This window comes from Pangasianodon hypophthalmus, chromosome 14 (assembly GCF_027358585.1).
Source record: "Pangasianodon hypophthalmus isolate fPanHyp1 chromosome 14, fPanHyp1.pri, whole genome shotgun sequence".
Lineage (NCBI taxonomy): Eukaryota > Metazoa > Chordata > Actinopteri > Siluriformes > Pangasiidae > Pangasianodon > Pangasianodon hypophthalmus.
The window spans coordinates 25,894,045-25,916,281 of NC_069723.1; the positions used below are offsets into that span (position 1 = coordinate 25,894,045).

At 46.8% G+C, this 22,237-nt stretch overlaps 2 protein-coding genes across 2 annotated transcripts in view; both read left to right on the forward strand.

Annotated features, from left to right (window-relative positions):
* Positions 1-9,749, forward strand: part of rab2a (RAB2A, member RAS oncogene family) — a 22,012-nt gene extending 12,263 nt beyond the window's left edge. The window contains exons 3-8 of the mRNA XM_053239720.1: positions 2,443-2,510; positions 4,903-4,985; positions 5,127-5,219; positions 5,311-5,422; positions 6,982-7,050; positions 8,048-9,749. Of these exons, the coding sequence (XP_053095695.1) occupies positions 2,443-2,510; positions 4,903-4,985; positions 5,127-5,219; positions 5,311-5,422; positions 6,982-7,050; positions 8,048-8,143 (521 nt within the window). The 3' untranslated portion in view covers positions 8,144-9,749. The remainder of the gene's footprint in view (positions 1-2,442; positions 2,511-4,902; positions 4,986-5,126; positions 5,220-5,310; positions 5,423-6,981; positions 7,051-8,047) is intronic.
* Positions 9,750-16,811: 7,062 nt separating this feature from the next.
* Positions 16,812-22,237, forward strand: part of chd7 (chromodomain helicase DNA binding protein 7) — a 96,089-nt gene continuing 90,663 nt past the window's right edge. Inside the window, 1 exon segment of the mRNA XM_034310524.2 lies at positions 16,812-17,110. The gene's annotated coding sequence lies outside the window, so the exon portion shown is untranslated.

The following is a 22,237-nucleotide window of genomic DNA, read 5'->3' on the forward strand; positions in this document are numbered from 1 at the left end:
ACACACACTCATCTCACACACACTCATCTCACACACATACACACACACACTCACACACACACTCATCTCTCTCAAATATACACACTCACACACACACACACTCATCTCACACACACTCACACACACTCATCTCTCTCAAATATACACACACACACACACACACACATACACACACACTCATCTCACACACATACACACACACACTCACACACACACTCATCTCTCTCAAATATACACACACACACACACACACACACACACACACACACTCATCTCACACACACACACACACTCATCTCTCTCAAATATACACACATACACACACTCTCACACACACTCACACACACACACACACACACACACACTGATCTCACACACATCTCACACACATCACACACATACTCATCTCTCTCAAATATACACACACACACACACACTCACACACACACACACACACTCATCTCTCACACACACACACACACACACACACACACACCAATCCTCTCTCTCACACACACACACACACCCTAATCCTCCTCTCTCACACACACACACACTCACTCTCTCACACACTCACACACTCATCTCACACATATACACACACACATGCTCACACACATGCTCACACACACTCACACACACTCATCTCACACACACACTCACACACTCATCTCACACACACACTCATCTCACACACACTCATCTCACACACACACACGCTCACTCTCTCACACACACACACGCTCACTCTCTCACACACACACACGCTCACTCTCTCACACACACACACACACGCTCACACACACACATGCTCACACACACACTCATCTCACACACACGCACACACTCACTCACTCTCTCACACACACTCACGCTCACACACACACACACTCATCTCACACACACTCACACACACACTCATCTCACACACACTCACACACACACACTCATCTCACACACATACACTCACGCACACACACACATATACACACACACACACACTCTCTCACACTCATCTCACTCACACACACACACACACACACACACACACACACACTCATCTCTCTCACATATACACACACACACACTCATCTCACACACACACACATACACACACTCACACACACACACTCATCTCACACACACACACACTCACTCTCTCACACACACTCACGCTCACACACACACACACACACTGATCTCACACACATCTCACACACATCACACACATACTCATCTCTCTCACACACACTCACACACACTCATCTCTCACACACACACACACACACACACACACACACACCAATCCTCTCTCTCACACACACACACACCCTGATCCTCCTCTCTCACACACACACACACACACACACACCCCCCCTAATCCTCCTGTGTGTGTGTAGGTGTGTGTGGAGGATTAGGGCGTGAGTGTGTGTGTGAGGAGGAGGAGGATTAGTGTGTGTGTGTGTGTGTGTGTGTGTGTGTCTGGTACGTAACACGTAAATCACACCGCTGATTTTCACGCTGTGTTATTCGTTATTCGGTGTTTACCTGGTTAGAGGAATGTGTAGACAGGTGTGTGGGTGTGTGACGCTGTCTCTGGTGTGTGTCTGTAGCTAGCACAGTTAACTTGCACTGCTAACAAAGCTAATATGAAGCCTGACACGTAACAAACATCACTTTTTTGAAGTTTATTCAGATGTTAAAGTGTGATCGCAGGGTCGCGCAGTGCGTATAGTTGAAGTTGGTGTTTTTGTCTGTACACGTCTGCAAGTTTAGTTCTGTTCTGTAATTTACAGCAGCATGACCATGAGCTACGAGATGAGTCAAAGCAGTAAACATCATACAGAGCTAGTGAGTGGTAGTGGTGTGTGTGTGTGTGTGGGTGTAAACTTCAAACAGGTTTAAACCTGATCTAAATAATTTCCTTACTAATGTTTCCAATCCGAGTATTGTAATAGTAATAATAATAATAATAATAATAACGTCACTGAGATTTTCAGCAGTGCTCTGTGTCCTGTACTGCATTCAGCATCTGTAGTGCACAGAAACTCCTTTTCCTGTCTGTGTGTGTGTGTGTGTGTGTGTTTAGGTCTGTCTGTCTGCGTATATCTGTGTGTGTGTGTTTGGGTCTGTGTGTGTGTGTTTGGGTCTGTGTGTGTGTGTTTGGGTCTGTGTGTACCTGTGTGTGTGTGTGTGTGTGTGTGTGTGTGTGTGTGTGTGTGTGTGTGTGTGTGTTTAGGTCTGTCTGTCTTTGTGTATCTCTGTGTGTGTGTGTGTGTTTGGGTCTGTGTGTATCTGTGTGTGTGTGTGTCTGTGTATCTGTGTGTGTGTGTGTGTTTGGGTGTCTGTGTATCTGTGTGTGTGTGTGTGTGTGTGTGTGTATCTGTGTGTGTGTGTGTGTGTGTCGTGTTTCTTATCAGATTCTGTTGTTTTCGCTCACAGGTGTAGAATTCGGAGCGCGGATGATCACCATAGATGGCAAACAGATAAAGCTTCAAATCTGGGACACGGTGAGAGTCGTGAACACTTCATTAACCCTTCATTATCCCTTCACTGACGCCTCATTAACACTTCATTAACACACACATTGATTCGTTTGGAGAGTGTGATGACTTTTTACTGAAAAATACGCATGATGCTTTTTAAATAATTTCTGTTTGAAGATTTTACTAAACATGAGAGATGTTTATTAATGCAGAGTGTACAAATAACTGCAGCGTGGTGTGTGTGTGTGTGAGCAGCAGGGGGCAGTGTGAAGTCTGCTCTCCGTTGTCATGGCGACATTGGGCTAATGTGCGGATGTGCCATACGTACGTTACTGTAATCTCCTGAGCTGCGGTGAGGTTGGTCTCAGCCCCCTAGTGGACAGGTTCGGTCTCGCGGCGTGATCTCGGAGAAAATGAATCTTTGGAAATTCTTTTACTTTCCATAAATGATTCTTTTCCATCTCCAAGTGACGCTTCATAAAATCCTCCACGCTTCTAAAGTGTGTGTTCACGTGCACGGTGTTGCGTGTGTCTGAACAGAATTCTGGTTTGTTCTCCTCCTCAGCACGGTTCTGTAGTCAGTCCACAGCGATCACGCTCGGGTCCGAGAGCGCCTGAGCGAGTCGACTGTAGTGACAAAGCCATTCGACTCTGAATCAAACATGCAGCGTGTTCTGGGTTGCAGTGAAAAAAGGTGTGTGTGTGTGTGTGTGTGTGTGTGTGTGTGTGTGTGTGTGTGTGTGAGATGTCCAGCAGGGGGAGCTTCAGTCTTACAGATCAGTGTTTAAGCTCAACAGTGTGTGTTGTGCAGGGAATACCCAGCTCCCTCTCTGTGTTTAATCAGAGTCAGTCAGGGTGTTTAGCTCAGGTGATGTTTAACTCTGGCAGTGTTTAACTCGAGGTGTTTATCTCATCCAGAGTTTATGGTGTTTATCTCGGGCGGTGTTTGTGGTGTCTATCTCGGGCGGTGTTTATGGTGTTTATCTCGGGCGGTGTTTATCTCGGGCGGTGTTTATGGTGTCTATCTCAGGCGGTGTCTATCTCGGGCGGTGTTTATCTCAGGCGGTGTTTATGGTGTTTATCTCGGGCGGTGTTTATCTCAGGCGGTGTTTATGGTGTTTATCTCAGGCGGTGCTTATGGTGTCTATCTCGGGTGGTGTCTATCTCGGGCGGTGTTTATGGTGTTTATCTCAGGCGGTGTCTATCTCGGGCGGTGTTTATCTCAGGCGGTGTTTATGGTGTTTATCTCAGGCGGTGTTTATGGTGTTTATCTCAGGCGGTGTCTATCTCGGGCGGTGTTTATGGTGTTTATCTCGGGCGGTGTTTATGGTGTTTATCTCGGGCAGTGTCTATCTCGGGCGGTGCTTATGGTGTCTATCTCAGGCGGTGTTTAATATTCTTGGTGCTTGTTGATGTTCAGGTTTACTCTGATGGAGTGTTAATGATCATGCTCGGAGTCGGGTTTGAGCCGCGTTCCCGTCAGCGGCACCGTTTCCTGCCCCGTGCAGTGAATTACCCCGGAGCTTTGAAGTGATGCATTTCCTCGGCGTGGTGTTGGTGTGATAGAGCGTGATGGAGCGCTGCGGCAGCGTAACAGGAGAAATCTGCATCTCTGGCCTTCCTGTAACCTTTCACTCTGCACAGATGGCCAGCATAAAAGTGCCATTCATCATTTATTCACAATGGACTCCATTAACTCTAATGTTAACAGCTGCCCCCCGGGGGGAGGGGGAGGGGTATTCGGGGCGGGGGGAGGGTTGTTATTGAATTGAAATGGGTCTCCACTCTCCTCCTGCCAGAGAAAGACACACACACACACACACACACACACACACACACACACACACACACACACACACGTGTCTGCCTGCTATCCCACAATGCACCTCTGTGCAGTAGGCTGACCAATCAGTGTGTGTGTGTGTGTGTGTGTGTGTGTGTGTGTGTGTGCGCGAGTGTGTGTGTGTGTGTGTGTGTGTGTGCGCGCGCGAGTGTGTGTGTGTGTGTGTGTGTGCGCGCGAGTGTGTGTGTGTGCTCCTACACAGAGAGTAGAAGACAGTGATCCGGAACAGTGTGTAACACATAAATACTAAATATTTATAATAAACACAATAAACAGAGCTGTCTCACTCCTCCCTGTCACACACACTGCAGTACAGAACACACACCTGTCTCTCTCTCTCTCTGTCTCTCTCTCTCTCTGTCTCTCTCTCTCTCTCTCTGTCTCTCTCTCTCTCTCTCTCTCTCTGCCTTTCAGTCTCTCTCTCTCTCTCTCTCTCTGTCTGTCTCTCTTTGCACTGAATAATCATCACCCACAGAACCTCTGAAGATCATCACTGTAATGTGGATGAGGGGCTCACTGTGTGTGTGTGTGTGTGTGTGTGTGTGTGTGTGTGTGTGTGTGTGCGCTGTACAGGCCGGTCAGGAGTCGTTCCGCTCCATCACCAGGTCTTACTACAGAGGAGCTGCAGGAGCTCTACTCGTCTATGACATCACAAGGTAAACACACACATGAACACACACACACACACACACACACACACACATGAACACACACACACACACACACACATACACACACACACACATGAACACGCACACACACTCTTTACTGAACTCGGTCGATGGCGTATGTTGCAGAAGGGACACCTTTAACCACCTGACCACCTGGTTAGAAGACGCCCGTCAACATTCCAACTCCAACATGGTCATCATGCTGATCGGGAATAAGAGGTACCGCACGCTCGGAGGAGCAAAAGAATTGGCACCCGTTGAAAAAGGGGGCGGAGTCAGTGACAGAATGTGGTTTTTTTTTGTCGTTCAGCGACCTGGAGTCGAGGAGAGAGGTGAAGAAGGAGGAGGGAGAGGCCTTCGCCCGGGAACACGGCCTCATCTTCATGGAGACTTCAGCCAAGACCGCGTCCAACGTAGAAGAGGTACATCTCACACACACACACACACACACACCTCTCTCACACACACATACGCACACACACACACACACACACACACACACACACCTCACACATTTCAGCCAAGACCGCGTCCAACGTAGAAGAGGTACATCTCACACACACACACACACACACACACACACACACACACCTCACACATTTCAGCCAAGACCGCGTCCAACGTAGAAGAGGTACATCTCACACACACACACACACACACACACACACACACACACACCTCACACACACACACACACACACCTCTCTCACACACACACACACACACACCTCACACACACACACACATTTCAGCCAAGACCGCGTCCAACGTAGAAGAGGTACATCTCACACACACACACCTCACACAGACACACACACACACACACACACACACACCTCACACACACACACACACACACACACATTTCAGCCAAGACCGCGTCCAACGTAGAAGAGGTACATCTCACACACACACACCTCACACAGACACACACACACACACACACACACATTTCAGCCAAGACCGCGTCCAACGTAGAAGAGGTACATCTCACACACACACACACACCTCACACACACACAAACACACACCTCACACACACTCTCTCTCTCTCTCTCACACACACACACACACACACTCAGTGAGCTGGAGGACATAACCGGAGATAATAAGCAGGAGGGAAGTAACAGCGGCGTGGGCGTTACTTTGTGAAGCTCCGCCCTCTGCCCCCCTCCCCCTCCCCCCCACTTCCCCGTATGATTAATTTGTCTCATTAGTGTTATGTGAATTCTCCTGACTCCTCCCCCTGCCCTTTTCATGTCTCTGTCTCCTGTCTCAGCCTCATGAATATTCATCAGTCTTCCTCTCGCTGTCAAACACACACACACACACACACACACACACACACGCGCACACACGCACTTTATATGCGAGCACACACACACACTTTATATGCGAGCACACACACTCACACACACACACACTTTATATGCGAGCACACACACACACTCTCTTTCGTCGCGTGTCTTGTATAATCATCTTCGAGTGTAGCCGTAGTCACAACGTGTTTAATGGTGAAACACAGGCGAAGAGATCGAACGCCGCTTTCATGTCTTGTTACGATGAAATGAAGACTCAGAGACCATGCTGTTTACGGAGCTGTTACTATGGCAACAGAAGCGAGGGGGAAAACGGATACCGTGACGGTCCTGATAGAAAGCGATCAGGATCAGAGTCTCTTTAACAGCTGCTCTGATTTACATACAGGAATCTCGTAAGCTTCCAGCGAGCAGCCGTGCAGCATTCACCAGTCCATAACAACATAACTACTGAACGTTTAACAGGAAATCCAGGTTACCATAGCAACAAGAAACGTGTACTCGAAGCCATCAAACTCAGAAACTTCTGAATATATAGATATATAGCTCACTCGCACACAGACGTGTGTTTTATACTGTAACGTGTAAACTTTGGGTGTGTGTATTTATGTGTTTGGTCGTGTGTGTGTGTGTGTGTGTGTGTGTGTGTGTGTGTGTTACAGGCGTTTATCAACACAGCTAAGGAGATTTATGAGAAGATCCAGGAGGGTGTGTTTGACATCAACAACGAGGTAAACACAAACAGGAAGCATGTTCATGAAGCGAGTGAGTTCCTGTTGTCACTTACGTTATAGCAGCTATAAACACTCGTTCCCTCACCTGCCTCTCTTTATTCTCTCTCTTCAACTTAATAAGATAAAAAAATCGCAGCTTATGTTACAGAGAAACTGCAAAGAAGCGTAAACTCGTCTGTCTAAAGTTACAGCTTTACCTCTGACTGTTACAAAGCGCTGACACTGGAGACTCCTTCCATAAACGTTACATAAACACATTTCTCTTTACAGAAAACTTCTGCTCGTTCTAATACGTTATTGTTTCTACAGCAACAGCTTATTCACGGGGACGAGTACAGCGCAGGCTCCACGTAATCTGAGAGTAATAATAAACAGATTAAAAACTTGTGGTTTAACAAAGTAAAACATCTTACGAGGATTAATAAACATCTCCGCCGCTCTTCACGTGATGCACGTGTCGATAAAATAACGCATTTAAAATTTATGAGTTTATTTATAGTTAATAACTGGTTGTGTTTATTTATGGTCCTGACTACAGTATTACAGTATTCCTCACCTTGTTAGCGGGTAATCACGCACACACACGCGCACACATACACACACACGCACACACACACACACACGTACACGCGCACACACACAACCTGACTAACTGCTAAAGCAAGCAATTGCATCTGTAGCTGACTTATAATTTCTTCCTCAATAATGACGTAACGTACGCGACACACGTATATCTGACCACGCGTGCGTTACTTTCACAACCAGCACGGTCTGGGGCGTGTTATTCCTCACTCCTGACCAATCAGAATCCAGAACTCAACAGCACTGTGAGCTAAAATAAAGTGATAAATCAGATCAACAGCAGAACACACACAGACACACACACACACACACACAGAGTTATCAAGAGTGTGTGGAAAGATGCAGTGTTACACTACAGAGCATCATACATGTGTGTGTGTGTGTGTGTGTGTGTGTGTGTGTGTGTTTTCAGGCGAACGGGATTAAAATCGGGCCGCAGCACGCTGCCACTAACTCCACACTGGCTGGAGGACAGGGAGGACAGCAGGCCGGGGGAGGCTGCTGCTGAATTACCACTTCTACCCCTTTATTCTACCCCTTTATTCTACCCCTTATCCCTTTATCCTCCTATCCTCTTACTCCCTCTGTCCCTCCCTCTTGTTTCTACTGGACTGGTCGCTCTCACTAACGTTTTCTTAACCCTCAAACCCAAATCGTGTACTAGATGGCTGTAAACAAAAAAAAAAATCCAAAAAAAAAAAAAAAAAAATCATACTCCTGCAGAAGAAGCCCAGGTAGTGAAGTGGTGAGAAGATGAGGAGCTGGTGGAGCTGGTGGAGCTGGTGGAGCTCTCGGCGCTCTCGGCGCTCAGCTGCAGCAGGTTCCTGATCGTACGGTTAGCTAGGCCCCGAGCCACCGACCCCACACTGGTGAATATTATCTTCATGTCTGTGGATTTCTTTTTGTTTTGTGCCCTTTTTTTTTGTTGACTTTGAGCTGAATTGTATTAAACACTACAAAGTCATCTCTAGTATTTTAATCGGTGTGTGTGGGTGGAGTCTGTGATCATGGTTCACTCTGGAGTCCGGACAAAGGGGGCGTGTCCTAGCGCTCGGCTGGATTTTACTGAGCCGCGGGGTCCTGGGGTTGATGAAGGGGCGGGGCTTGGAATGAATCAGCCAATTGGAAACATTGTTATGACATCACAGTGCAGTAGTTTAGCTAACATCAGCTAGCTTCCTAACGTGATTAGCTGCTTAATGTCGGCTAACTCCTGGCTGCTGGAGGGGTAACATTGCACAAAGGCTGGCTGTGATAATCAGGTTTCTGATTGGTCGATCATTTTTAACATAAACTCCGCCCCTGCCGACACAGCTCCTCTCGTCCCTCAGTAAAACCAGGACGTACGTGTGTGTGTGTGTGTGTGTGTGTGTGTGTGTGTCCGAGCTGCGATGAAACGAGCAGCCGTTATTAAAATGAAGATAAACAGCAGGATGTTTTAATGTGTATTTATCAGGACACTCTGTATATATAGCGCTCATTTCTTGCTTTGATGTACGTTAGAGTTAAATTCGCTCTTTTTGACCCGACGCTGTGCGAGTAGAGCTTGAGAATGCGACAGTATTCGCCGCTGTTTTAACTTTTACTGCCTCGTTACTTTGACTTCCTGCCTTCCTTCTCTCTGTCGTGTATAGAAACTTCATATAGATTTATTATATTGTGTATCTGTTTTAATGCCAAATTTGTGTTTACCCGTGTCTCTCTGAAACGCTGTTCGCCTTAAACCGATATCAGAGCGGCGTTTAACATAATCACATCACGTTACAGACGATATGACGGAGGATAAGCGTGTACACACACACACACTAATCCTGTATACTCAGTTTTATATATACATATATATACATATAATGTCCATTAAAGCCGTCCCTGTAGCGTCAGTCCAGCCCCGCCTCCTCCACGTGTACGGCTCGCTCTCTCCGCCGCCGCCGCCGTGTCCTCCTCCGCTACACTCTCTCTCTCTCTCTCTCTCTCTCTCTCCGGGTGAACATCCTGTCTGTGGTGAAAGGGCGTGTGGTGAAAAGCCAAACTGAAGTTTAACGTTGTGATTCTCCACTATTATTTGCTGTGTTCTTCAAATAAAATGCTATCACAATAAAACATGAATAAAACTCCTCGCTCTGGACTGCTGTGAGTGTGCGAGTGTGTGCGAGTGTGTGCGAGTGTGTGCGAGTGAGTGAGTGTGTGTGCTTTAACAGGAAGAGTGAATCATCTTAGAATGTATTATACCACATTGTTTAGCCTGAGGGACTGCAGGACGCCTCGAAGTGTGTGGAATAATAATGAGATGCTGTAATAGCCTGAACACCACACCGACGCTGTTACGCTCTCCCTCATGACATCATAAACCGAACGACACACTGACGCCATTACGCTCTCCCTCACGCCGTCACGATAACCTGAACACCACGCAGACGCCGTCATGATAAACCTAACAACGTCACGATAACCCTAACACCACGCTGAAGCCGTCACGCTCTCCCTCACATCACGATAACCCGAACGACACACTGACGCCGTCATGATAACCCTAACACCATGCAGATGCCGTTACAATAAACCAAACATCACGATAACCCTAACACCACGCCGACACCATCACGATAACCCTCACGCCGTCACGATAACCCTAACACCATCACGATAACCCTACAATACAATAAACCAAACATCACGATAACCCTAACATCATCACGATAACACCGCGAAGACGCCAGTTTATCCTGGTGACCTAAATCTTCTGGTGGAAATCACCACAGAGTGTGTGTGTGTGTGTGTGTGTGTGTGAATAATAAAGTACAAGATAAAGCAATAACCATAAAACAAGAAGACACCAGACACATGACCCACACGGAGGCGTAACCTTCATCAGCTCAGGTGGATTTTATTATTCGTGTGTGTAGTCAGTTTGCACCTGACTCCCAGCCGCTGCTGTGAAAGCGATTACGGGGAAGCGGAAGTAGTGGCGCGGCGTCGACCGGCTGACTCTGACGGCAGTAGGTGGTGTTCGTGTCGTGATTGGTGTGTGTTAAACGCTAATAGTGTTTGTTGCTTCAGACGGGAACATGTTAAAACGTCATTACGAAGCTCAGGAGCAACACGTGCTGTTCGTGGCTGCGCTTACAACCAGGAGAAAAAGTGAATGTGTGGCTGAAAGAAGAGTGATGCAGAAACAGACCTACAGGCGAACTGCTCCTAGGACTGTAGCTGATAATGCTGCTACTAATAACCTAGTACTAGTAATAATAATAATAATAATGTTAATAATCATCATCATAATCATCTTTTTTTATCCTCAATTTACTGACGTTCCACAGTACTGCAGCTGCGTGACGACAGGAGCGCTCTGGACCTGCGATACCTGAGCACCTGCAGTCTGTACGACACCTGACGGCGCTTATGGTGTGAAACGTTCAGCTTTGACTTCAGCTTTTAAATACACAAAATCATCCTTAAGTAGCACGTGACCGACTTTATTACTGTGAAGCTGCTGGGAAGTCTCCGAGCTCTTCAGATTGTTCGTTGGCTTACTGTCGCAAGCAGCTGAATAAAAAAAATAGCTGTGTGTGCTACTGTAACTTACACACGGCCACTTTTTTAAATCGTCCTCTCATTCCTCTATTAAGGAAGGGTCAGTGTGCTGATGATTTCTATCCTAGACCCTTTATAAGCTCTGTCAGAGTGTGATCTTGCATCTTGCAACTTCTCGAATGAATGACTAGCGACGCTGCTGCGAAAGGTTTGTTTACGTCTTAAAGGAGTCACTATAATTCACACAAAGGAAAAAGGTGGATACTTCAGAACAAAATGTTGTTTCTCCAGGACCATAGTGTAACGCAACAGTACACAAGACTGCATAAAGTGCAAATACACACCAGTGTGAGACGAGTGCAGGACAATAAACACGCCGAACAGAACAATCCATCTTGTGAGACTTTTTCTTACGCTGGGCCTCGGTTACGAAACTGGACACGACTTTATTTATTTAAGTTTTACTAAAAGATTGATAAACAAGGCCCTTGTGTTAGAAATAAAACCACGTGTACATGTGCTACATCATTTCTTTCTGTTCCAAACCCTGGACCTTTCTCACTTTGTGGTAAAGTTGTGTGTAAATGATTTCATGGCCAAACTGAACTAAAAATTCCCACCTTTCTTCATACTCACGTGCGTATGATGATAAACGACAATCAACTATAAATTACCAATCGTATTCATGGTATATTTACACTTAGCCACGCCCACAAAACTCCATAAAAGGCAGAGAGCTGAAAATGGCAAATGATGGCCGAATGGTGAAAGAGCGCCTCCTAGGCACGGTGTGCGCTAAATGTTCCAGTAATGCAGCTCAGCCACACACTAACTCCTCCTCCTGTTATAGGGTGCCATTACTTTTGTCCTGGTTGAGTTGAGTCTTATTTGATTAAATTTATGGATTTTGGAATTGCTTTATTTCAGGTTATTAACATGAAGTTGTTCCTTAAACTGGTGTGTAACTGAAATAAAGCAGTGGTTTAAAACCCGTGTATAAAGTCACAGTGCGGTTTGACTCGAGGTTCACGTTAGTTAGTACAGAAATTTACACACACTTGTACGATACAAACGTTTATCCTGGATTTTCATCAGCACACGTCTTGTGTAAAAGCTTTTCCAAACCAGTTTGATAAATGAGGCCCAGTGGAAATAAACGTCCTGAGTTAGAGAAGGTAGCAGCGGTTCTCCAGGTTTCTCCTCCTCACAGTGACGGGGTTCTCCGAGACGTACCGGGTCGTGTGTTCTGTCAGTGAGCAGTGACTGGAACACAGAACACTGATCAGAGATCACATGGGAGTAGTTTGAGGACTTCTCTCTCTCTCTCTCACACACACACACACACACACACACACACACACACACACACACACACAGCGACGTGTCCTGAGGAGGTTCTGCCCGTGATCTAGAGCCTGCACTTCCCGAGTTCTGAACACCACCTCTGTCTGTTCTTCCTGTTTCTACGTGTTGTTCACTTTTGCACCATTTTGTACCAAACTGTTACCCAGGTGACGTGAGACAGACGTGAGACAGACGTGGGAAAGACGCTGTTTTCAATATTTAATGTGAATTAATTTAATCAGCCAATAGCAAACAGAAATACACACAGAAAAGCCCTGATTTTAAACCTTATTAATGTTTCTGTAAAATGATTCTCTTCTCTGTAAAGGGACAGTAAACGATCAGAACGACTCGGTTCTTACCCACGGTGTCGTCTGAGACATGGACGGTGTCACAGGAGATTTTTACACACCGTTATTTACGGAATTGAATTCCACATAAATGAATATAATTAAAACTTTCAGGCTTTATCGTCAGGAGATTGTGATGAAGCGACGGCTGTCTGAGCCCGAGAGCCAAGAGAGCAAAGCTGGCTGCGCTTTCCAGGTGGGAGGGGCATACTCTCTTTCTCCTGTCAATCACAGCGACACTGGCCAATCGTGTGTGTGTGTCAGTGAGCTCATGTATGTGGAAGAGGGCAGATAGCGCTTTCCTCCGAGTGTGATGCAGAATGAGCAGCAGGACGTACGTGTTAGGCTTCACGCTGTCGTACGGTGGGCGGGAACTGGGCGTGACTTAATTACGGAGAAAATCAGGGGAAAAACTGTCAGATTCTTCTTCTTCTTCTTCTTCTTATTATTATTATTAAACTTCATTATCCTTCATTCAGTCCAGATCTCCTTTTTTTTTACACCTGACCACCGTGTCCAAGACGCTGTCATGATGTTAATCGCTTTACACCGGACGCTGAACACACACAGCGGATATTTATATAAAAATAAGAGTATTTTGTTGTGATTTCTGGCAGTAAACACTACAGAATAAAGTCATGCTATATGTTTTAGAGTGTGTGTCCGTAATGTAAACAGCACGTGCGTGATATTTCAGTCTGTAGCTGCAGCAGCGCCGCTCCGGCGTCAGTTAAAATCCAAATATGGTGAAAGCTCTGACTGTCACAGAGCGAAAATCTCCCTGCGTTCACAGACTTATAATATTTACATTTACTAAACCAGTGCAGGAAATCACCGAAATAAAGCTCCACGCTACGATGCGCGCCATCCACGATGCTTTTGGTGTAAAATGGATTTTACGCTCATGAAAATATCACGTGAAATTCAACATGAAGAACCCGAGCAGTATCTGGCGGTTGTTTATGTGACGCAGGATTCAGCGCTTGTTGGTTGGAGGTTGGTGTTGGAACAGCGGAGTTACACACTCTTACACACACTGACTCATAAAAAAACACATAAATGTGGAAATATGGAGAACACGTGTGATCTTTCAGTTTTTCTGTGAATTGTGAGTGTGACGGAAATAATTTTCTACTAATTGCCACTAAACAGATCACTCGAAAGGGGTTTGTGAGAATTTCAGGCCTTTAAAGGGATGAGTGTCCAAAAACCCTGCTCTCTGATTGGTTCATATCAAAACTATAATGAAATAATCTAATCTAATCTACTAAGAAGCAGCTGTAATCTGATCTGTTTGTGTCTAATGCATCTTCGTCTCTTTACAGTCATTGTTTTTTCATAATCAGATTCTATAAAAATGATTTTATCCAGCGCTGCTGTAAGCTCAGGGCTCTTCACTGCACACGTTAGTGCTTCACCTGCTCTAACACACCTGTCTCACCTCATCAGCTCACTCACACACTCTCTGTTATCATCCGCGTGTGTTAACGAGTCGAGAAAGCGAGAGAAAACCTACTTTTCTTATGGACTTCCATGTTTTATCTGTAACTTTCACACACTGCAGCAGTTCAGTAAAAAGTATTTCTGGTTCCTTTCCACGTTCCTGAAGGTTTTGTGGAATCTGTACGCCATCAGAGACGCACGACTACCACCGATTCTTCGCTCCTGTGCAGTGACAGGAGTGATTCAACCCCTTTACAGTTTCAGTTACACACAAACACCTTTAAACTGAAGACTGAACACAGTGTGAAGACAAAAATCTGTTTACAATAAAAACTTAATGACGGAGTGGAACAGCTGCGCTTAGACCTTCACACTGAGTGTGTTTGCAATAAACAAATTTCCTGTTTCTTTTCTCTCTCTCTCTCTCTCTCTCTCACACACACACACACACACACACACACACACACACTGGTGAGATTCGAGTGAAGAAGTTTCATTTTAATAGTCACAGATAGAAGTGGTCAGTGTTGCCAGATTGAGTTATTTTACTGCGCTATTCATCCGTGTGTCGACTCTGAATCACAGTGAAATTGATTCGTCTGATTCACTTCCTGCTGTGAGTCGATTCAGAGTCGAATGGCTTTCTCAATAGAGTTCACTCAGAAGCGGATCGAGCCCACCTCGCTCAGACGCTCTCGGACCCGAGTGTTCTCTAAAGAACCGCCCCGAGGAGCAGAACACACCAGGGTTCTGCTCAAACACAATAAACACTGAGTATGAGAAAGAACTCTGAAATATTCTCCATGCAGTTTGGGCCGGAGGTGAGAGAAAGACTTCTGTAGCGTCATGGCGTTAATGTGTTTTCAGTCTTTAGCACCTGAGCCGTGTAACAGTCCGTAGTGTTTACCTGAGGCTGAGGTAACCTGAGGTTTAATCCAGGTTGCCAGATTCTTTCATTTTTATAATCAACACCATCTTATCTGCACGTGAGGTATTCACAGGTTCACGCAAGAAAAACAAGAACCGAGAACGAGTTTAGACTAATATGAGGAAAAGAGTCTTTGCTGCTCTCCACCTGTACGCTGTAATGATTTATAATCGCACTAGCCGGTGTTGCTCAGATAAGGATCAGAGTCTGGTTCCTCTGACCTTGGAGTCTGGTTCCTCTCAGGGTTTCTTCCTCATATCATCTCAGGGAGGTTTTCTTCATCACCACCACCTCTGGCTTCTTCATTAATCATCTAAATCTTCACCTGCGTGTCTGTAACGCCGGTGATAATGTCTGTTGTTAAAACTGACAACAACGCTGTAAGAACATCATTAAAGCACAACAAACAACAAACTAACCTTCTGGTCCTGACCCAGGGGCTGATGGGAAATCTGCAGATCCAGCTTTAATCTGTTTACAGGAATTTTCTTCATTACTTCTAAAATAAAATAAAACTTTTTTTTTTTAACACATACACACTGGATCTCAAGGTGCCGTCTATTAAACATTAAGTAATTAAATAACTATTAAACATTAAATATTAAAAAATAATGTAATAGAATGCACAGGATATAATAAAAATGATGTAAAAAGATGAAGAAAACACAAAAGTAATGAGTACAAGAGTAAAGTACACAAAAATAATAACTATATATATTTAAAAAAAACAATAAATAATTTAAGCATTGCATGAAAACACATGGCAAATATTTTTCACGAATAATCAGTGGAACCTCCGTTTTCCTCATTCTGAGTGTTTGATGCGTGCACATGACCAGATCAGGAACAAACCTGATATATAGAAGAAAAGTAACAGATATATGACTTTGCATGCAGCTTTGAGGAACAGAAACCTCTTGAAAAGCAGGAGAATAAAGCTCAGGGTTACAGATGCACGCTGCGCCAGTGGGCTTTATTTATATATATATTTATTTTAAGAGAGAACCTGCTCAGGTGTGCTATACCTGTGTGTAATGTGTGTGTGTGTGTGTGTGTGTTGTATTTACAGTTACTCAGGTGTAGATTGTGAAGGGAAGAGATGGGTTCTAAGCTGATGTAAAAAAAAAAAAAAAGGGAACCTCAAATAAAACCAATACTAATAAAATATTTAATTTTTTTTCACTTGTAGATGTATGAAGAGGATAAAATTTTCATTAGATAATATTATATTAGCATAACTTTTATTGTGGATTTGATAAAAGGTGCGTGTGATGGTTTGTTTTGATCTTAAAGCACTAATTAGAATTAATAATATGGAATTAAAAAAGGGGTAAAAAATCTGGCAACCCGGTGATTGATATCGGGGGGGGGGGGGGGGGGGGGGGGGGGGGGGGGGGTTGGGTTGGGAGAGGAGAGCGCCGTTACGTCACAAAGAACCCGCGAGGTCGGTCACTCACTCACTCACTCACTCACTCACTCACGCGCGCGCCCTAACCCTCCCCCCTCCCTCTCACACACACACACAGCGCGCGCCTGCTTTATCCGCGCGTCCTCTCACGTGAACGCGCCCCCCTCCCTCCCCCCTCCCGCCTGTTGGAAGGTGAGCGCGCGAGAGGAGTTAGTGCGTGTGCGCGAGGACAGAGAGAGAGAGAGAGAGAGAGAGTGTGTGAGAGAAGCGAAGCGAGCGCGAGGGCTCGAGACCGACTGGATCAATTCGGGGTTTTTTTGTTTTTAAACCGATTAAAAGTGAAGTAAAAGCTGGACCTGGGCTCGGTTCGGAGGAGGAGAAGCTTCCGGGGATCCGTTTACACCGAAAACAAGTCGGAAATTCGACGCTGTTGAAGCGGGATAGCGCCTGTGTGGAGTTTAAATCCGTGAGGTGAGAAAGCCGCTCTCTCTCTCTCTCTCTCTCACACACACACACACACACACACTCACCGAGCCGCGCGGAGGAGAGAAAACACACACACACACGGTAAGAAATTTCGGCAGATTTACAGTAAAAGACGGTGACGCAGTGAACGCGGTGTGTAACTCGGTGTCCGCGCGCCGCTTCACTCATTCACTCACTTTTCCTATTGTGGGGTCAAACACACACACACACACTCACACACACACACACTCACAACTAGCTCAGAGTTTAATCTCAATAAGTTTTCAATGAAACCTTCAGCCTTATGACCGAATTATCCGACTTTAATCAGGCGGAAAGATTAAAAATAAAAAACTTTGTGTTTGTTTTAGCCTAACTCTCTCGCACCGGTTAGCATTAGCATGTTTAGCCCGGCCACCTCTTTCTTTTCTTTTTCCCGCACTGTAGCGTGTAGTGAGTGCGGACTGAGTCGGGGAGCAGGGCGGTGTTTAGTGAGCGCGGAGGAGGCGCGGGGGTCGGTGTGTGCGGGTCGGTGTGTGCGGGTCCTGGGCACAGGGTTTCCGCGCAGTTGGGAGTGCGAGCGGCGGTGAAGGCGGTGAATGAGCGCTGGCTAGCGGAGGCTAATTCCGCGCTACACGAGGTGAAGCTGTGAGGTGACGGAGTGAGCGTCCACAAAGCGCCGCGGAAAAACACCTCACAGCCCGGGCTGAAGTGCGCCGAACCCCGGGCTGGACCGGCTCCGGACGGTTCGGGTTGTGTTCCCGGTGCGGAGGAGTTTTTTTCCCCCGGTTCTGAGGGAGGAAGTGTCCGGGGAAAGGACAATGCTGTGTGAGGAGGAAGGTTTCTCTGGAGGCCAGATGGTCAGTCCCTGTGGGGGATTATTCCCTCAAGTTCTCCTCAAACACACCATTAAACCTCACATTTCACCGTGTGTGTGTGTGAGTGAGTGAGTGAGTGAGTGAGTGTGTGTGTGTGTGTGTGTGTGTGTGTCTCAGGGAAGGGACACGGAGTGTGTGTGTGTGTGTGTGTGTTCGGGCGAGTGAAAAGTGTTTGTGAGTGTGTAGTGTGTGTAAAATGCTAATGAGGTGCTGGAAGTACTGGCTTGTGTCCTCATTGTCTCATCACTCCATGCTAACAGGCTACAAGCTAACACACACACACTTTCAGAAAAATTCACAGCGTAATTAAAATAAAAATCGTGTTTGTAATAAACGCGTCACTTTTAACAGAAAACAAACTGAAACATTATAGTGGTGTTAATCGGTGTATTTTTTTTTATTAAAGTAATTTTTGTTGTTTATTAAACAATAAATATTTAATTTCCATCTCAGGAAAACTTTATAAACACGCAACCAACACACTAAAGCTGTAAGAGCAGCTCTCCATGTCCACTTTTCCTTTTCTACCTTCTTTTTTATTCAGTTAATTTAGCTGGTGTGTGTGTGTGTGTTGTGTGTGTGGTGTGTGTGTGTTGTGTGTGTGGTGTGTGTGTGTGTGTGTTTACAGTGGCCTTGTGTGTTATAAAGAATGGAACATGTGATTATTCTTACTTTATTATAGATAATGTTTTAGTAAAAGCTGTACACTGTGTTAGTGCAGTACAGAGTGAATGAGCTCTGTGTGTGTGTGTGTGTGTGTGTGTGTGTGTGTCCACTCATGGAGCAGATATGAAGCGGTGTGTGTGTGTGTGAGAGAGAGATGAGACCTCCTCCTCCTCTTTTGTGGTCTGGCAGCTTGTTCACTAGTTGCACACACTAGGATGGTGTTAACCAGGCGCACGTGTGTGTGTGTGTGTGTGTGTGGTTCCTCTTCCTTCTGGAACAGGAGCATAGAGTTTGTGCTTTATTCTGTACAGGTGAAATTGTGTGTGTGTGTGTGTGTGTGTGTGTGTGTGTGTGTGTGTGTGTGTGTGTGCGCGAGTGTGTGGTATTGAAGTGTCAGTAATAAAAGGCTGTGTTTGTGTTATTGGGATGTAAACAGTGATGTTCTGATGTCTGATCCTGCAGATTGGACTCAGTCTTAGTCCAAGTTTAAACCAAATACAATCTCTGTGTCACAGCCAGTTAATATCACTCATCGCGTGTGTGTGTGTGTGTGTGTGTGTGTGTGTGTGTGCGTGCGCGCATGTGGTTCAGTTTTAACACATTAAAGTGGTGTAACAGTAACTCTCTCTGTCTCTCTCTGTCTGTTTATCTCTCTGTCTCTCTCTGTCTATCTCTCTCTGTCTGTCTGTCTGTCTCTCTGTCTCTCTCTGTCTCTCTGTCTTTGTCTCCCTCTGTTTCTTTCCCTGTCTCTCTCTCTCTCTCTCTCGCTCCCCCTCTCCTCTCTCAGTAAGGTGTGTGTCAGTGTTGGACAGGAGTCAGTTAATTAGTTAGTTAATTTGCTGATTAACGAACGCTCGTTGTTTGATGCACACTGATGCTGTTTAAATGAGAGTGAACCGTTTTACACACATTCTCACACTCTCTCACACACACACACACACACACACACACACTCTCTCTCACACACACACACACACACTCACACACTCTCACACACTCACACCATGATGGTGGTTTTCTGATCTGCGCTGAGATTGAGATGATGTGACACACACACTAAGACCCCCTTCCTAGTGAGTGAGTGAGTGTGTGTGTGTGTCTGAGTGTGTGTGTGTGTCTGAGTGTGTGTGTGTGTGTCTGAGTGTGTGTGTGTGTGTCTGAGTGTGTGTAAAGCCCAGTGACAAGACAAGTGGCCTTTTTCCCTTCTAACTGACCCCCCCACCCCCCCCTTCATCATCCCCATCTCTCGCTCCTCTCTGTATCTCGCTCTCGCTCTCTCCTCTCTGTATCTCGCTCTCGCTCTCTCCTCTCTGTATCTCGCTCTCGCTCTCGCTCTCTGTATCTCGCTCGCGCTCTCTCCTCTCTGTATCTCGCTCTCGCTCTCTCCTCTCTGTATCTCGCTCTCGCTCTCTGTATCTCGCTCGCGCTCTCTCCTCTCTGTATCTCGCTCTCGCTCTCTCCTCTCTGTATCTCGCTCTCGCTCTCTGTATCTCGCTCTCGCTCTCTCCTCTCTGTATCTCGCTCTCGCTCTCTCCTCTCTGTATCTCGCTCGCGCTCTCTCTCCTCTCTGTATCTCGCTCTCGCTCTCTCTCCTCTCTGTATCTCGCTCTCTCCTCTCTGTATCTCGCTCTCTCCTCTCTGTATCTCGCTCGCGCTCTCTCCTCTCTGTATCTCGCTCGCGCTCTCTCCTCTCTGTATCTCGCTCTCTCCTCTCTGTATCTCGCTCTCTCCTCTCTGTATCTCGCTCTCTCCTCTCTGTATCTCGCTCGCGCTCTCTCCTCTCTGTATCTCGCTCGCGCTCTCTCCTCTCTGTATCTCGCTCTCTCCTCTCTGTATCTCGCTCTCTCCTCTCTGTATCTCGCTCGCGCTCTCTCCTCTCTGTATCTCGCTCGCGCTCTCTCCTCTCTGTATCTCGCTCTCGCTCTCTCCTCTCTGTATCTCGCTCTCTCCTCTCTGTATCTCGCTCTCTCCTCTCTGTATCTCGCTCTCTCCTCTCTGTATCTCGCTCGCTCTCTGTATCTCGCTCTCGCTCTCTCCTCTCTGTATCTCGCTCGCGCTCTCTCTCCTCTCTGTATCTCGCTCTCGCTCTCTCTCCTCTCTGTATCTCGCTCTCTCCTCTCTGTATCTCGCTCTCTCCTCTCTGTATCTCGCTCGCGCTCTCTCCTCTCTGTATCTCGCTCGCGCTCTCTCCTCTCTGTATCTCGCTCGCGCTCTCTCCTCTCTGTATCTCGCTCTCTCCTCTCTGTATCTCGCTCTCGCTCTCTCCTCTCTGTATCTCGCTCGCGCTCTCTCCTCTCTGTATCTCGCTCGCGCTCTCTCCTCTCTGTATCTCGCTCGCGCTCTCTCCTCTCTGTATCTCGCTCGCGCTCTCTCCTCTCTGTATCTCGCTCGCGCTCTCTCCTCTCTGTATCTCGCTCGCGCTCTCTCCTCTCTGTATCTCGCTCGCGCTCTCTCCTCTCTGTATCTCGCTCTCGCTCTCTCTCCTCTCTGTATCTCGCTCGCGCTCTCTCTCCTCTCTGTATCTCGCTCGCGCTCTCTCCTCTCTGTATCTCGCTCTCTCCTCTCTGTATCTCGCTCTCGCCTCTCTGTATCTCGCTCTCTCCTCTCTGTATCTCGCTCGCTCTCTGTATCTCGCTCTCGCTCTCTCCTCTCTGTATCTCGCTCGCTCTCTCCTCTCTGTATCTCGCTCTCTCCTCTCTGTATCTCGCTCGCTCTCGCTCTCTCTCCTCTCTGTATCTCGCTCTCGCTCTCTCTCCTCTCTGTATCTCGCTCTCGCTCTCTCTCCTCTCTGTATCTCGCTCTCTCTCCTCTCTGTATCTCGCTCTCTCCTCTCTGTATCTCGCTCTCGCTCTCTCTCCTCTCTGTATCTCGCTCTCGCTCTCTCTCCTCTCTGTATCTCGCTCTCGCTCTCTCTCCTCTCTGTATCTCGCTCTCGCTCTCTCTCCTCTCTGTATCTCGCTCTCGCTCTCTCTCCTCTCTGTATCTCGCTCTCGCTCTCTCCTCTCTGTATCTCGCTCTCGCTCTCTCCTCTCTGTATCTCGCTCTCGCTCTCTCCTCTCTGTATCTCGCTCTCGCTCTCTCCTCTCTGTATCTCGCTCTCGCTCTCTCCTCTCTGTATCTCGCTCTCGCTCTCTCCTCTCTGTATCTCGCTCTCGCCTCTCTGTATCTCGCTCTCGCCTCTCTGTATCTCGCTCTCGCTCTCGCCTCTCTGTATCTCGCTCTCGCTCTCTCTCCTCTCTGTATCTCGCTCTCGCTCTCTCTCCTCTCTGTATCTCGCTCTCGCTCTCTCTCCTCTCTGTATCTCGCTCTCGCTCTCTCTCCTCTCTGTATCTCGCTCTCGCTCTCTCCTCTCTGTATCTCGCTCTCGCTCTCTCCTCTCTGTATCTCGCTCTCGCTCTCTCCTCTCTGTATCTCGCTCTCGCTCTCTCCTCTCTGTATCTCGCTCGCGCTCTCTCCTCTCTGTATCTCGCTCGCGCTCTCTCCTCTCTGTATCTCGCTCGCGCTCTCTCCTCTCTGTATCTCGCTCGCGCTCTCTCCTCTCTGTATCTCGCTCGCGCTCTCTCCTCTCTGTATCTCGCTCGCGCTCTCT